Below are 17,367 nucleotides of genomic sequence, written 5' to 3'. Positions count from 1 at the left end.
AAAGAGTTGAAAAGATGGTGTATTCAAACTTTGCTCTAAGAGTCAATTAAGATCCATTGCAGAAACTGGATAAAAAGTTATTCCCTGAGTTAACTATTGTTTAAAAACAGATATCTAAAGTCCTGTGGTCATTAATATGAGACATTGGCAGTAGATAATTTCATGCTTGCTTACTAAAGGCTTTAACTTTCCTTTGATCTAGCTAATACTGCCTGTCCTTTTATTATCCATGTTCAATAAAAAAAAAAGATCCGGAAATGTGACTGTGCGTGAATTGGATGTTTAGAACTTACAAAGTATGATTATTGTTTATAGTTTTGCATTCTGCAGGTATTAGCTGTGGTAGAGATGTTCTTGCTGACCACTGTGTCCCAGTGCTAGAAGTGGGAATAAGTTTCCTTTCTAATTTTATTTTGCTTTTGTCTTTGCCATTTTTTTTCTCTCCTGTCTCCTGCTAAATTCATGCTGCTTGGCTAAAGTAACAGCTATGGAATTACAGCATGAGAGTGGGAACAGCTCAAAGTCAGAATTTAACTTTCATACTGAAAGCTAAAGTTGCCATCAAATTTAAAAAACCACTTGCCCTTTCTTAACTCTTGTTGTTGCAGGTGTTGGTTTTTGTTTAAAATCGTAATAAGTTTAAGATTTTGAAACTTCTTCATGACACTTTAGGAATAGTAGGCTCACTGTTTCTGCAGTTGCTTTTGGACAAGTGGAGGAGTATCACTTTAAATTTGTACTCTATTTGTGTGTTTTACTTATAACAGCTGAAGGTTGTGTGTTGCATAGTGACAATCGACTTGTTTTGTAAAAACAGCAGTTTTTATCTTTTCGTTATAGGGATGGTCGGATGCTGTTTGACTATTTAGCTGAGAAGCATGGTGTAAGTGTTTTAATCTTTATATCTGTTTGAATTCAGTTCTAAATGCCTCCACCCAACCTCCCTCACAGCCAACAGCTTTGAGCAGTTACAGACTAGCATTTTGACCTGTCTCATGGCACTGTAGCTAATAAGCAGGATTCCTAATGCTAATTCATTTTTTTTAATGTCTTTTTGAACTTAAATATAACTGGAAGTTAGTGTCAGCTGCATCCTTGTAACTAAGATGTGCTTCACTTTCTAATACAGAATTTCACCTTTTTTCCGTCATTGGTATAATTGGTAGCGTGGGTTAAGAGTATCATAGTTTTCTGTTATTTTGTGTACAATGTCTGTCAGAGAACCCGAAGACATTAGAGGTGACTTTGCTATTAAAATTGGCTTGTATCAACATGTTTTTTTCCTAGTGAAGAAAAGCCTTTTGTGTCTTCCTTTTCAGTTTAGGCAGGAGTATCTAGACACACTCTACAGGTATGCAAAATTCCAGTATGAATGTGGTAATTACTCAGGAGCTGCAGAGTATCTCTACTTCTTTAGGGTTCTGGTAAGTTTTGGGTGTTTGTTGGTTTTGGGTTTTGTTTTGTGATTGTTTGGGTTTTTTTCAGTGATATGCTTAGACCTGTAAATTGTCTGTATTAATTCTTAAAAATACTTTTGGGCTTTTTTGGGACAGTTACTATGCACCAATGAGAAGTTGAAAATAGTTGTTAATAATCATCGTTGACTATTGTCTAGCAATGCTGTTATTTTCATGGTGATTTCAGAACTCTCCTTTAAATTAGTGTGTCTTGTAGTAACATTTATTTATGGAATACTTCTTCTTTCGTCACAGTAGATGTATCCTGGAAAAAATATTAGTTAAAAATAATAAAAATCACAAACTAGCAATAATACCTGTTTTTGTGCACAGTTGTAATCAACAGTATTGAAGAGCTTGCAGGTGGATTGAATGTAATTGGTCGTAATGGTGAACTGCCAGCTTCTTATCTGAACTCTCCTCTGTCTTCTCTTGAATTTTGTGAAAGGTTTAAGAGTATAAGTCATCAGCCTAGGAAATGTAAACAGCTTAAATGAGAATTGTAGAATCAGATCCATCATCTCTGAAGCAACTCTTTTCATGTTGTTGTAATTCATATTATTTGTTAAAGGTGGGAGTGAATTTTTGAGAATGAAGATTTAGCGTTTTGTAAGAATCTCAACACAGTAAATTTATAGTTAGTGGTCAGTGAATGTGCCGTTTTCCTAACAAATGGAAATTTAAAGTAACTGCTTGAAAATACAGATACTGTAGCTAGAATAGCTGCAGTTACTGTGAATGTCTAACTGTAATTATGTGATTTGGAACCAGCACAGTTTGTGTCGAGCTCCTCAACGAAAATTATCTGCTAAATTGGCACCTTAGTTGCCTGGAAGATAATGACTTCTAAAATCTGATGGATATTTGAAACGATTGCTGAAAATGTGTAATGGTTCATATGTTGATCTGTTTCTTGCTGTCTAATTTCTAGTCTCATCTAAAAATATCCTTAACTTTCAAAAGAAGGTACTGCTAGAGTAAATAATAATCCCTATAATTTACCATAATTAAAGAAGCAAAATTAGGAAATGTATCTTTAATCAGAATAGGGTTTAAAGTAGGAATGAGTTGAGCTGTTAGTCTAAATATTGAGGGTAAAGCTGGCTTTCAGTGTTATAAGTACATTCCACGTGCTGAGAGAGAGGGGAAATAAAAGTTACACATGTAAGTTTGCAGGCAGGTGCCCTTATTTTTTTGTGCTTTAATTCTGGACTTAACATTTTGTTCTTGTGTGTCAAATAATTTCAAAAACTGAAGTACTGTTTTTGTGCTGGTAATTGTTCAGTATAGGACTCTCGTTACTGATTCTGATGGGTGAAGATTTGTTTTAAGTTCTGTGTGATGAAACACAACCTATGAAAGAACTATTGTAACTGATCTGAGAACAGAATTTGACACTGTGAAAGACCTAGGGTAATTCATCCCTGTATAAAGCTAACATGGCTTTACTTTAGGACTGCCCTTCCAGGAAATGGATTCACTACTCCAAACTTGCAGTTTTACTCTACATTTCTGTATGAAGTATGCTTTTTGGCACAGCATTAGCAGAAAGAACTTCGAGTACTAGCTTTAAAAAAAGCTATGTGGTTGCCTACTGTCGTGATTTCTTTAGAAACCTGCTTTGTAATAACCTTGGTTTAGTAGTTTAGAAGCATTTATATATGGTGTAGAACACTTGGAATGGTGTGTTCTTGAGGTTTGTTGGGTTTTTGTGTTATTTTTTTTTAAACTTAAACTGCAGCAACATGGAGCTTTGTCTTACTTCCACAGGATTTTCTGGTTTCTGCTTCAGAGGCTTTACTGCTGTTTTTCTTCTGTACTTAAATTGTTTGTTTTAAAAAAGTACTTCATTTGGAAAGTTAGGACTATGCAAATTTGATATCTTGTAAAGTAAATGTGATGCCAGAAAATATTTTTATTTTTTAAAAAGTAAATAATAATTTAAAAGAAAATAGTAAGAGTATGATTTTGTTGCTCTTCTTGAAAATAGGTTCCAGCAACAGACAGAAATGCTTTAAGTTCTCTATGGGGAAAACTGGCATCTGAAATTCTGATGCAGAATTGGGATGCGGCCATGGAAGATCTCACAAGACTAAAGGAGACAATCGATAACAATGTAAGTAAAATCTTGGTCATGTTAGTAAGGTGAAAGGTTAGAGGTGTTAATATTCAAGTCTTACTATGAATCACTTGCAGTCTTGTGTAGTATTTTACCATCTTTTCACTAGACACTTTCTTAATTATAGTGAAAGTGAAGAAATGAAGAGAGTGCTCGTGAAGAAATAGTGAAGCTTCCTTTTTTAAAATTAAATTACTTGCTTACCTCTTACCACACTTGAAAATGTAGCTGAGAAACGTTTTAAGGTATTTTCAATAAACAAAGTAGTCTCAAGGATGAGTTTGAGGGCCAAGTATCATTATGTGAAACTCTTTGCTGCTCAAATTTCAGGTAGTTGTACTATTCATTTTCTGTAAAGAATAAAATGCACGGTTTGTGGGTATTTTTGGTTGGTTGGTTGGGATTTTTTTCTCCCCAGAGTTGTTTTTTATCTACGTGTCGGATAACCAATGTTAACAAAGTTTCTTCTCTAAATTTCTCGTCTTTATGAACCTACATGGTTATAATAGACTATTAAATTTGACTTATTCATTAGGCTCCAAGATATTTTAGGATAGGATCATAGTAGTTGTCATGCTCTTTGGAGTGATTATTACTTGCCATGTCAGTCCATTCTCAACACTGCTTTGCAGTCTGTTTGAAGTGCTGCTGAAATTTGGAGGTAATACAGATACTTAGAGCTGAATCCTTATTTGAGCATTATCAGCTGGTTTAAATGAAGATAATTACATTCTTATTTCTTGGCTGAAAGTGATTATGGTTTTTCATCGTTGTCTGAGAATGTGTGGCAAAAAAGCTCTTGTCAGGCTTTAGAAAGGAAGAGGAACTGAAAAACTAGAGAAACCAAAGTAGTTCGTCTGATCATATCTGAAGAGGGAATACAAGAAGCAAAATTCAGGATTAAAAAGGGAAGTAGTAACTTACATTGGTATGGTGGTCTTTGGAGATCCAAGATCTATGCTGTTTTGGCAAACAATTTGGAATATAATACTGAAAAATTTATCTTGGCTGTAAGTTTCAGCACATTTATCTTTAACAGAAAGATGACAGGTTAAAAAAGCTGGAGGTCAAGCTCAACCTAAAAGTGATAACAGCTAAAAGGAGCCACTGGAATATCACAAAATTTTGAACAATTACCAGTTTCTGTACATTACTATTCATGCAGACTTTCTGTGCTTTATTTGACCAATGTTATTTTTTGTTTTAGTCTGTCAGCTCTCCACTTCAGTCCCTTCAGCAAAGGACATGGCTCATCCACTGGTCTTTGTTCGTATTTTTTAATCATCCTAAAGGGAGAGACAATATTATTGATCTTTTTCTTTATCAACCACAGTAAGTTGTATTCTGCAATACTGGAGTCTTTTAAGTCAAAATGGAGGCAGATGATTAATATGCAAGCTCATTTAATGTTTTTCAGCCCAAAGCCTGAAGCTGTTTCAGAAGTTCTAACAATATTAACACTTTGAATATTTCTTTCCTGAGCCTTTTTTGAATTTTTGTGCATAATTTGCTTTTCTTCATGGTTATACTTCAACTTCGAGGTGAAGGGGCGGTGAGCTAGCAAGAACTGACTCTTTTCTCATGCTTGGGTGGGATGGAATAACAGTTTTTTCTAGATTACCAACTCCTACCACATTTTTTAGGGCTGTATGGGAAGGTATTGTTCTATTTTCATTTTAGAAAACCTATTTAAGAAGGACTCTTGAGGAAAATATGAGAACAGAAATTAGGATTGTAACACTGTAGCCCTTTGTGAGAGGACTGACTTCTTAGATAGACATCTAGGAGTCTAGAAAAGCTTAACAGTAAGAAATTAGTTACAGGTTTTCTTCTCCTAGTACCTGATTTGATGTAATGTATTAGAATAGGAGAATAGTACTAAAGAAAAGCACTTGAATTTTTTTGCATAATGATCCCAGTGGTCTGGTAACTTGTAGTGCGTTTTGCCTCCTTTTTGTTTGAGAGTGTATGGGGGGGGTTTTGTTGTTTGGTTTGTTTTATTTTTGATTTATAATTCTCAATTTAAAACATGAGCTGATTCGTTGGATAGTTGAATGGGAATGTTGTGGTCTTGGATGGCAATATGAAAATGGACTTCCTGTGGTACTGTGTGCCTGCGCAAACCCCTATTGTGAAGTCAGTGTAGCTGATGGCTTAGACCAGTGTTGATCTGAACTTGGCGAATAGGGACTGTTCCTTTGCAGTGCTGCCCTCTTTTCTTCTCTCCCTAGCACACTGCTGCCTTCTCTTCCCCTGCACTCCCTCTCCCTGTCCCAAAAAGATAAGATGTTCACAAGGTTAACAAAAATGAATCATCCTTCTGTATCTGAATAAATGGTCAGACATAAGCCCTGGTGTTGTATTTCATAAAAGAAGCGTAAGCTATTTATTGTGAATACTGTTCTGTTGCAAAATTGCATTACGTGAGCTTTATTTGGATGTTTTACTTTCCAGGTATCTCAATGCAATTCAGACTATGTGCCCACATATCCTCAGATACCTGACAACTGCAGTCATAACAAATAAAGATGTTAGAAAACGTAGACAAGTGCTGAAAGATCTAGTAAAGGTTATTCAGCAGGTAAGGACTGAAACATCTGATATTTTCTGTCCTTTTTTACTGAGACTTTGTAATAACTTTCTTTTAATAAGATGCCTAGTTTAGGACTTGTACTTGCATTTTAGTGTTTATTTTCTATCATTGAACTAATTTTACACTATTAAGTAAAATACATGTCAGTCAGTGGGAGGACAGAGTTATTTTTTCCTCCTTTTATGTCAACGAGCAATAAGTACAATAGAATATGCACCCAGTGTTTTTCTTTCTATATGATTAAATGCAGAAAATTCAGCGAGGCATGTAAAATGGCTTTGGGTCCAATCCTGCTTTTTCAGCCAACCCCATAAGGAAGTGTTACATAAATAAGGGGTCTTGTGTTTCAAAACCACTGAACAGTGTGCATTGTTTTGTGTTCATGTACCTTTTCTTGAAAATGCTTCTGTTGTCACAGCTATATGAGGATGTGGGCATGGACAAGAGCAGTGTAAGAATTGTGCTTGATAGCAGTCCAAGGGGGTTATGGCAAAGACTTTTATCTGAAATCGGCACACAACGTATATACAAGCCATCATGCTTCAAATACTTATTCACAATATGTTGTTGTTGTTGTTGTTGTTATAATAAACTGATATATATATAATGATGCAGTTACTGCAGGCTAGCAGTCAATTATATCTGCTTCAAGCCTTAGTGTAACTACCTATGCAAAGCACAATCAATGCAAAGATCAAACTTAAAGCATATCTTAATCTGATTTTGGGCATTAGTAGTCACAAAAGAAGTAGCATAAGAAGCAATAAACTAGTTGAAGTGTTAAGACTCATCTTTTATCTTAAGCTAAAACTTGATTTTTACATTGAACATCTAATGTAATATGAACTTCTAATATGTGAAGTAAGGTAATGGGGTTTTTTTGCGGTTGTTTTATTGTTGAATAAAAAAGGGACACTAGTTTTCCTTTTGAAAATACCAGCTGTGTTGGCTTTGCTTTTGGTTCTTAGTACTCTTCTACTCTGTAGAAGCAGTGTCATTATATCAATGACATTAATTAATCATGAAGTGATAGAGGTTTTGTAGATCTAAAAGTGGTCACTAGTTATCTTGTCTGAACATGTCTGCATAAGAAAACCAAAGCACTGAATGGTGTGATTTATCAGATGTCACATGACAATCTGATTGCGCTACTAGCAATTAGAGATTGCTAATGCTTGTAGTACTTTGCAAGTATTTAACTGATAGGTGAGCAGTTTGTTCACGTCTATTAAATTTAAAAGGTGATTGATCCAAGACTGTTACGTTGTGGATGTTAATTACTTGGTCAACCAGTACAATTTTGATGGCAAAAATAACCCCTTTTACCTATAAAACTGAATTTTAAAGCTAAATAATGAGACTATTATAAATACAGTTCTTTTGGGATGGAAAAATACTTCTAGCCTAGGAAAAAAAAAAGTCTTAGTAATTCTCTTAAACTGCTGATCTTTTGTATGCTGAAGCAGATATTGACAGATACTGAGTTAAGCTGGTTTAAAATGTGCAATAGAGATACCAGAGGATGTTTAATTAAATCTTAATTTACATAGATATATAGATCAAGTGTTGTTACTGCCTTGTAGTTAAGAAAATGGAATAATTATTTATGTTAGCTATGTTGTCAGTGTAAGTGGAATGATCACTCACTTTGAAGTATGAAGAATTTGGTGTTGGACTAGTTTTCGAAATAAGAATTTAGTGTCTGTTCTACCATATTTTAAGAATTTTGTAGGTTTGATACAGAACCAGCTCTAGTATCTGACATTTTTCTAACCCAAAGATTGGAGCACTAAGTGTAGAAGGAAAAACTGCACTTCTGGTTGTTGAACCATACTATTATGGGTATAAAAAGAGCACATTTAGTCAGCTTCCATAGGAGGAAATGGGATGTTAAAGTTAATATTTTATTTAAGATTGTATATGGACTTGTTTTCAGTATTAAATTTTGTTTGAATAATATAAAGAATACTCAAGTGATCTTGTGGCCTTGATTTCTAATGCTCTTCTCTATTTTTTATTTTTTTTACAGGAGTCCTATACATACAGGGACCCTATCACAGAGTTTGTGGAATGCTTGTATGTTAATTTTGATTTTGATGGTGCACAGAAGAAGCTGAGAGAGTGTGAAACAGTAAGATTTATAACATTTATAAGACTTTGCTTCCTTAAGGTCTCTAAAATGCACAATGGCCGGCTAATTTGTTTGAAGTGGTGGTTGATTCCATTGCCACTGTGTTCTGGTGAGCTTTAATTTGCTGGGCGTTTTTTTGGTGTTCTGTGGAGCGTTGTTGTTGTTGTTTTTGGAGTTTTTTTAATGTTTTGGGTTTTTTTACAACTTACTTTGTAACACTTAAAGAAGACTCACTGGTAAGGATGTAGCTTTGAAATTATATTTAAGCAGCTCTAGAACAAGAAGTGAATAGGTAATCATGCATTTGGCTGAGCTTCAGCTTTTCCATTAGTGTTGGAGAAGTGCTTGAAGAAAAGCTTGGATTTGCCTTTTGTTCTGAAAAATACCGCGTCCTGGAATTGTCACAATGAAAAGTAATGTGAAAAAACATTAGGAAGGTTAAATATGTATTCTTGGAAAGTTCTCAGTTAATTTACTGTGAGTAGTACTAATACTATGAAGATACCCAACACTTGAGTTTACTAGTGTAAAACTTAGTATTGCTAATAGCAGGATATTAGCGCCTCTGGTTTGGTTTTCCTTTAGTTAGTATTGGTCACCTAGTTGTGTAAGTTAGAAGGCTTATAATCATCTTCACTGCATAGGACTGGTGGTCTGGTAATCCAATCTTGATAGGCACAGTAGCACCACTAAGTGAGCTGGTTTGGATGCTAAGGAGAATGCTGATCAAATTGCAGAGTGAGAGAAGAATCCTACAAAATGAGGGAGGAGTTAAATCTTGTGTTGGAGGGATTTTCAGTAGCAGTATGACAACAGTAGGCCTTGTTATCTTGAGTCAGACCCTAGTGATCATGTTAGCATGCTATTTTAGTTTGGCAAGCTGCAAAACAATGGAAACTTCTGCTAAATCTGTACCGATACTTTTCTCCACATTTTGGAATGTACCAAGAACTGGTTTTAGAAAACTGTTCACTGACCTTAATTATTGTCGGTGTCTACCAATAAATTACTACTTCCATGTTTGTTCTCAGTGTTCCCTTTCTCATAATACTTGCAGGTGCTTGTGAATGATTTCTTCTTAGTGGCTTGCCTTGAGGACTTCATTGAGAATGCCCGTCTCTTTATCTTTGAGACTTTTTGTCGCATCCATCAATGTATCAGCATTGGGTAAGATAACTTCTTTATATGGCAGTTGAGAGATAGCAGTCATGGGTGACAGATCGACAAACAGTGTATACTTTGGTAGTAAAATATTCAGTCATCAGATAAAAATCATTAGCTAAAATCTAGTTGGATAGTTGTCTGTCTAGCTCTAATGTGTTATACTTAAATTACAACAATCATATTTTAAAGTTGAATCCTCGTGGTTAACTTTAAAACAACCTCTCTCTACCACCCCCAGCCCTAAAACAAACAGTGCTTTCAAGCTAAAACTTACTTGTGGTGTCAAATTAGACCTTTACTGGTTTTACTGGAACTTTCATACGCAGTGTCACCAAAGTCCAGGTGTCTTAATTTGGGGCTCAATTTTGGACATGGATATTGAATGATAATGTTAAGTAAATTCAGATTGCAAATACAGCAATTCCTTAAATTTACTTCTATCTGGTAGATACAGATGGCCATGTCTGTCTTACAGGTATGTTCTTTGAAAATTATTAGAATTGTATTGCTTTTTCTATTAATTCAATAGAAAGCAATAGATTGTATTCTCTGTGGCACAAAGTGAGCTGTAAGAAAATGATGTTGTTATTAGCAAGGATGCCTGTCATTTATTCAAATTCCTGTTGTAAAAGCAGACTTTTCAAATGGATCAGCTCTGGTGCCTCTATTGTAAAAACTAAGCAGGAAGAGGTTGCTATGCATGCTTGAGATCCCTTTACACTTGGCCTCTGCCCTTGTTCCCTGTATTTCCACATGCCTTAAATTAAAAGGGGAAAAAAGTGAGCTGGAAAACTGTCAATGCTATAAAAATATCAGTGGTAGAGAACAGTGTAGAGATCCTTGAGACAGCAGAAACCAAGGCTGTTGAGTTGATCAGGTTCAATGGAATCTTGTTACCAGCTTGCATCCAGAGCAAATGTGGGCATCTGGTCCTCTGTGGAAGTGATTTAATGCTGCTTGATTTCAAAAAAAAAAAGGTCTTGAGAGAAAATTGTCTTGGTTTTGCAGGCTTATTGAAAGGATTGCTTTTTTTATGGATAGGTGTAGTTGGAGAAAGGACAAAGGCTGCTGTTACTGTTAATCTCTTGTCACAGGATGACACATTTATCTTCAATTCATTTGGAAAATATTCATTTTTATCCTTTATCAGCTTAAAATAGCCAGTCACTTCAACATAAAAGACAAACACTGAATTTGAGCATTTTAATCAACTGTGGTGTATTGTGTTTAAGCATAGTAAACTGAACTAGATGCTGTGAACAAAACTTTTCCATAATTAATGGTTCATTTTTATAAGGGAGCTAATACTTTATGTAAAACCACTCTAAGCGCGTACTGCACACTTAGGGATAAAGGAGTTTTGAGTGAGTATTTGGAAGAAGAAATGTAAATATAGTTCTCTTAGGGATGACTTTCTGGGGAATTTAAAGCCTGATAGTGTCTTGCTTTTTCGTATAAATTATTTTTTAGTACTGTGAAGACTATACATACTCATGCACAAGTTTTCAGTGAAACTAGATGTTTAAGCTTTTTTTAACTAAAGACTAGATGTGTTTCTAAGAAGTCTGCTTCTCTGATCTGGCTCTAATTTGTGAGCAGAGAGTCCAGAGGATGAATCTGAATATGCTTCAAGTCTCTCTGTCAAAAGATACTGATAAACTGTGGGTAACATACCAGTGATTGATTATGGGGAAAATAGCAAGCTTTATTTAAGAAATCAAGGTTCCTTGTAGATGGTTGTCATTTATTTAGCGTTTATTGCTTATTTTACAGTTTTGGGGGTTTTTTTGTGCCCTATGTGATATTTCAGCTCCAGGTGTGGTAGAATATGTTGTAGTTGGCTCTCCTTGGTATGTGCAAGTGATTCATATAGGAAACAGTGTCTTTTTCATAGGCATTACAGTGTGTTCTGAGGCAAATGATAGATGCTGAGACAGATTGACATGGATATTCTTACCATGTTGTCACTTCAGGTAATTGCATGTGGAATCAATTGTCAGTAATGAGGTTTTTTTTCTATAGGTCATTGTGTTTTTAATGCTGGACATAAACCTTAAATTTGTGCACGAGCTGTAACAATCATTAGATTTGGACTTAAGTGGGCTAAGTATTTCTTAGTGCATCAGACTTCTTTTTGAAATTAGCCAGTCAAAATGCTTTCAATTAAGCATATGACTGAGGCATAGTTCTTGCATTTTTGTCCACAAGTGATTTCCACTATTCCTGGAGTTGAAAACTAGTTGGTTGTACTATGGTGCTTGATAAGTAGTATTTAAATGTTCGTAACAGATTTGAAAACAATTAGTAGGAAATCTGCTGTTCCATATGTTAAATGGAAAATAGATGGCTCATTTAATTTTTTAACTACTTACATCTGTTAGCCAGCTGACATTTTTCCGAAGGACGTAGTTTCTTTATCAGTTGTAGCATAAAACTTACACATGCCAAATCATCCTGCAATTTGTATACTGTTTGAAATATGAAATAGATGAAATTAATTCAGAATGTGTTTTGATTAGTTTGATATGCCTGTGTTTAATGGAAGAGCTGCGTATGCTATGAAGATGATCAGGGCCTGGAGTACCTCTCGTGTGAAGACACACTGAGAGAGTTGGCGCTGTTCAGCCTGGAGAAGAAAAGGCTTACAGCGGCCTTCCAGTACCTGAAGGAGCTGCAGGAAAGCTGGGGAAGGACTATTTACAATGGCAGGTAGCGATAGGACAAGGAAGAATGGTTTCAGACTGAAAAATTATATTTTTAAATTAGGAAGAATTATTTTACTGTGAGAGTAGTGAGACACTGGCACAGGTGACACAGGTTGCCCAGGGAGGTTGTGGGTGCTCCATCCCTCGAAGTGTTCAGGTTGGACAGGGGCTTTGAGCAGCCTCGTCTAGTAGGAGGTGTCCATGCCCGTGGCAGGGGGTTGGAGCGGATGATCTTTAAGGTCCCTTCCAACCCAAACCATCCTATGACTCTATATGCTTCATTCTTCTTTTCTGTGTTTCTTCTGTGCACAGTACAAGACAGACTTGTTTATGTATGAAGATGTGTGAAATTCAGTAAACTTGCCTTTTAAGCAAAGGAAAACTTTGCTTAAAAAAAGTAACACTTGCCTTAGCATGACCCAGATAAGTGAATCTCCTTATAAAACAGGGACAGAAATAGTCTAAAGAACTGTTTTTGAAACTGTCATTGGGGAAACTACCCTTTGAAGTCACCTGTAACTTGAAACAGTACGCAATATTCTTTAAATATTAATAAGCTTGCTTCATTATAATTCACTAATTTTTACTGGATTTTAGTGGGAATCTTTATAAACAATGGTAATGTAGAAAAGAACTGTTCTTGCTTCCATATGTTTGTTCATATAACATGCTTTAATTTTTAAAAAGACTACCTGTGAAGATGCTGAGCTAGTAAAATTTAGACATAATAGGAAAAGGTAGAATTACCCACTAGGTGATACAAAGCATTTCAGAATTTCTGGCTTTGAATGACTCTCTGAAAGACTGTGCCGTGTTTCCCTCCAAGTACAGAGGGCCTTTAGGTTAATGGAAAAGCAGAATATAGGTGCCGTAGGGTGGAAGGGACCTCTGGAAGTCATCTGGTTTAATCCTGTGCACCCAATTACAACTCTGTGCAGGTCCCATTGCAGTGTTCCATTACATTGCTTAAGGCCTCATCTAGTTCAGTCTTCACTGTCTCCAAGAATGGAGGTTCCACACTTTAATCCCACAGGTACATTACAGCCGCTACACTGGGAATTAAGCAGCCATTATTGTGGTCACCTATTTTGTCTGAATCCTATTGATGCTTCTAAAAGAGAAATTTGAGAATTCCCCTAACGCACACACACCCCACCCCACCCCATGTTCTTTCAGTGCAGAATTTCTTTAGTTTCCCGTCAGGTGCTTAATAGCACTGATTCAGGAAGCAATTTGTAGCATCTTCCTATTGCAGTATCTGTCTTAAACTGCCTAGATGACTGGTAATTCCAGAAAAAGTACATCCCTGATATCTTCTGTTTTCTTGTCTGCCTTTGCGCTTTACAATTGCTAATTCAGCCACAGATTAACAGCTCTAGTGGAACAGTAGCAGCTGAGGTTGCTTTGCCAAACTCCACAAACTTTGTTACCCGTTTGTTGTGTCAATTTGCTGCAGTGAGTTCAGTGTAAGTCCAGTATTTTGTTAGTTTAAGTTTCTTTGGTTTTTCTTCACTTCACTTCATGTTAATCTGTGACAAAAAAAATGGATTTTACTTTTGTAATGGGGAGAAAGTGAGAGATCAAGAACATACAAGAGAGAGGACTGTGTAAAGAGTATATAAATAGGCTAGCCAGATAGATGAGCTAATAATCGATAGATTGTAAAGCATTTGCTTGACAGTAAAAATTGTCGAGAAGAAAATAACTTTTTCAGGTAGAGTAAAATACTTTTAAGCAAGATCCTGTAAAATGTTGAGAAATTGACCTCTTGTGCCACTTGGTGTAGCCAGCTGGTGCTTTGGTCATGTCTGTAGCCCTTACCTAGTGTTGTTACCTCAGTCTGAGAGCTGATGGAAGAATGAGCGTTACAGATGCCCTGTATGAGCCAACTGCCAGCAGGGAGCTAGAGGAGTTGGCTGGAAAGTCACAGGAAAACAGCATCAGAAGGAATGACTCCTGGACAAGAGTGCTTGTTTAATTAAGAATTTTCCGTCCTCTGTTGTCTCCACCATTCCTTCTTGAAGTTGCATGAAATTTGAGCATAGTGTGTCACATCTTCTACACCAAACTCTGTCTCGTGGTTGTTCTTCCTGCAACTTCAAAGTGAAGCTTATTGTTAAACACTTGTCTTGGGCTAATTAATCTAAACTTTCTTGACTGCTGGCTGGATTTAAATAAGAATAAAAGCAGTTCAATTTTTCCTTACTAATGATGGTTGCTGGTTTTGTAGTAATGCAGAGACATTACTTAATTGACAGTTTTCTGAAGAATGTTCACATAGGCAAGGTTTAATAGGGATATATTAAAATTGTGCAGGTCAAGATAATGTACTTGAGGATGTGAATTCCTTATTCACTGTGTCCCAGTGTAAAGCAGTGGTGGTGGGAGATGACTGGGAGTGCATGTATGTAAGCTTTAAAGTAATTTCAGTCAAAGTAAAGTATGCTTCCCAGATATGTGGTGTTTATTGAATACAAATATTGGGCTGTGCCAAGTTTTGACTTGGTTTAAGTTACAGAATTGTAGTCCCTAGCCATGTTTAACAACATCAGATGGATTCTATTGCACCTTTTGATAAGTCTGTTACCTTTTAGTATGTTGGCAGATAAGCTAAACATGACTCCTGAAGAGGCAGAAAGATGGATTGTCAATCTAATTCGAAATGCACGACTGGATGCCAAGTTGGATTCAAAGCTGGTAAGACTGTACAGAGAGATCCTAGTGAATTTATTGAATTTTTTGTTGTATTGCATTTACTTTATTGAGAAACAGCAAGTTCTAGTTTCTGCTGTTTTTCTTTGCCCAAAAAGCATAGTGGACTTCATTTATTCTGTTTTGATCCCGTGTGTGAGATGATCTGTGAAAGCTCTGAAAGCAGAGCATTAAATTAAAGGCTTGTGCATTTTGAGAGACTGTTAAATTTTCTGTATCTTTGCTGTGTTTTAGGGCCATGTAGTCATGGGCAACAATGCAGTCTCACCTTATCAACAAGTGATTGAAAAGACCAAAAGCCTGTCTTTTCGTAGTCAAATGTTGGCTATGAACATTGAGAAGAAATTGAATCAGAGTGGTAGATCTGAGGTTGGTATAAGTTATATTTTTCTGAATTCCTGCTATCTTTTTTGTGAGATGCATTTAAGTAGAATTCTTAACGTGTTCCTTAATACACTAGGAATTAAATTGGAAAAGGTTTATTTTCTTATGGTGTGCATTAGATAGTTATTCTTGTTTTCTTTCCATCTGTCATTGCTAGGTACTCCTATTTTTGTGGCGTAACTAAATGTATTTCTGTCATTATTTGATTCTCTTACTTGAAATGGTCTCCTTCACCACCTGAAAATGGCTGATCTTGAAGGGTGACATTTATGAAAGCAGTTGTACTACTTTTTTCAAGTGGGTTGTACTTAAAAGTATCTGTAGGTGTATATATAGTCTTGAGAGAAGAATGAATGATGCTAAAGACTGGAACATGAAGGAGGAGTTATGCAAAATCCTAACTGCTAAAGCCATTTCATCAAGTACTAGAGGATATAATTAGGTCATCAGAAGTTTAAATAGAACCAGTGAAAATAAGAAAATTGGTAAGATCATCTGTTTTTGCCGCTCTCCACCTTGCAAAATGGGAAGCTTTGTGAGGAAGAACAGTATAAGGTGAATGACGCTAAGGACCCAGCCATACATCCTTAAAACAAAAAAAAACCCAACCAACCACACATTAAAAATTTAGAAAATAGTAAAAGTTTTATTGGGCTTCCTCATTGCTTGACTGAAATGTTGGTTGAAGTTGTACATTAGTTTATTCCATTAAAGGGAGTTGCATGAAACTTATGTGACACTTTCTTTAAAAAATATAGCTGCCAAATCATTTATATTTTTGTTTTTATCTACTGGAACTTTGTTTTTGAAACTACTAGCTTGAAGAACTATGCAACTTAACTAGAGCATGTATTTCTACTGTATCAACGCTTGCTTTAAACTTACAGGGTATCCTTCACTGGTTATAACAATATTCCCACTTCATAGCCATATATATCCCATATATAGCATTAGCCAGTGTTATATTGTTTTTAATAATTTCTCATAAATTTTAGCAACAAACAGATAATACAGTAATTTATTTTCTGCTAATCTTTCGTTATCCATTTTTTTAGGCACCTAACTGGGCTACTCAAGACTCTGGCTTCTATTGAAATACTTCTGCAGAGGGAGGAAAATCAGTTTTCATTTGTCTAAAAAGCACATAAATATGTAACTTTTTTGAGAGAAGGTAATTATGTGTTTCATCTAACAATTTCAATAAAATTGGCTAATTTTAACAGTTTGTGTATCTCTCTAACTTGAGTAGTTACTTAATTATGTTGTGTAGGAGCTTTTTAGCATAATGGTGTTCTGAAGCATTTGGATGGCAGTTTACAAAACTTAAAAGGTCGATTCTGTTAGATTTGTTAGTACTGAAGGATGCTATTGCTCTCGGAGCTGTCTGAGTTTGGAAGCAGGGAATTACAGTCATTTATTATCTATTGCAAGTGTCATATTTAAAAAAACAAAATTAAAAGCAGATGGTACAAACGAATGGATCCCCACCAAACACTTGGATAAACAAAAATAATCTGCGCTTTCATGTTTTTGTTCATCTGTGGTTTTGTGTGTTTGTTACAGAAGAACCTTGGTACAGCAAAGGCATGTGTAGCCTACACCTTTTATGAAGCCTAACATCATCTATGTGCAGAATAATCTCGATAGTCCTCTGTGTTCATGCTTCAGAATTTTTTCTGTTCTGAATCTCATTCTTCATCTTGCCCAGTGTTGGAAACTTTCTGGAGTGGAGCTTTTTGTAAGTTTCTGGAGTTTTCAGCTAGTTTTTCACACTTGCCTGGGTGTTTTTAGCACCTTTGTACTGCAGAATATATCATAGCACATCTAAGCCAGAAAATCCAAGATTCTTTTTAGGATTCTGTGAAGTATTGTCACTGATCAGTGGGGTGAATGTGAATATTGGAAAGGAAGAGACACTATCTCTGCATACAGTTTTGCATTTAAGGTTGAGGGGGAAAATTAATGACTCGTCTCCACCTTATTCCAACTCTGTACCTTTCTCCCCTCTCTGCTCCAAAAGTTCTGGAATTCATCTCCACATGGGAAGTTGTTACAACTCGCCAACCCTCCTGCTTACTGTCTGCAATTGCATGTTGGCTGAG

The 17,367-nt window shown here is 35.8% G+C and overlaps 1 protein-coding gene across 1 annotated transcript in view; it reads left to right on the top strand.

Annotated features, from left to right (window-relative positions):
* Positions 1-16,489, top strand: part of EIF3E (eukaryotic translation initiation factor 3, subunit E) — a 21,509-nt gene extending 5,020 nt beyond the window's left edge. Inside the window, exons 4-13 of the mRNA XM_010186332.1 lie at positions 841-883; positions 1,320-1,424; positions 3,448-3,573; positions 4,784-4,908; positions 6,031-6,157; positions 8,199-8,300; positions 9,358-9,467; positions 14,764-14,866; positions 15,116-15,250; positions 16,321-16,489. Coding sequence (XP_010184634.1) covers positions 841-883; positions 1,320-1,424; positions 3,448-3,573; positions 4,784-4,908; positions 6,031-6,157; positions 8,199-8,300; positions 9,358-9,467; positions 14,764-14,866; positions 15,116-15,250; positions 16,321-16,359 — 1,015 coding nt within the window. The 3' untranslated portion in view covers positions 16,360-16,489. The remainder of the gene's footprint in view (positions 1-840; positions 884-1,319; positions 1,425-3,447; positions 3,574-4,783; positions 4,909-6,030; positions 6,158-8,198; positions 8,301-9,357; positions 9,468-14,763; positions 14,867-15,115; positions 15,251-16,320) is intronic.
* The last annotated feature ends 878 nt before the right edge of the window (positions 16,490-17,367 follow it).

Source organism: Mesitornis unicolor, unplaced genomic scaffold, assembly GCF_000695765.1.
Source record: "Mesitornis unicolor isolate BGI_N332 unplaced genomic scaffold, ASM69576v1 scaffold7546, whole genome shotgun sequence".
NCBI lineage: Eukaryota > Metazoa > Chordata > Aves > Mesitornithiformes > Mesitornithidae > Mesitornis > Mesitornis unicolor.
The sequence above is the reverse complement of the archived record's forward strand: the minus strand, read 5'-3'. Positions and strand labels throughout refer to the sequence as shown.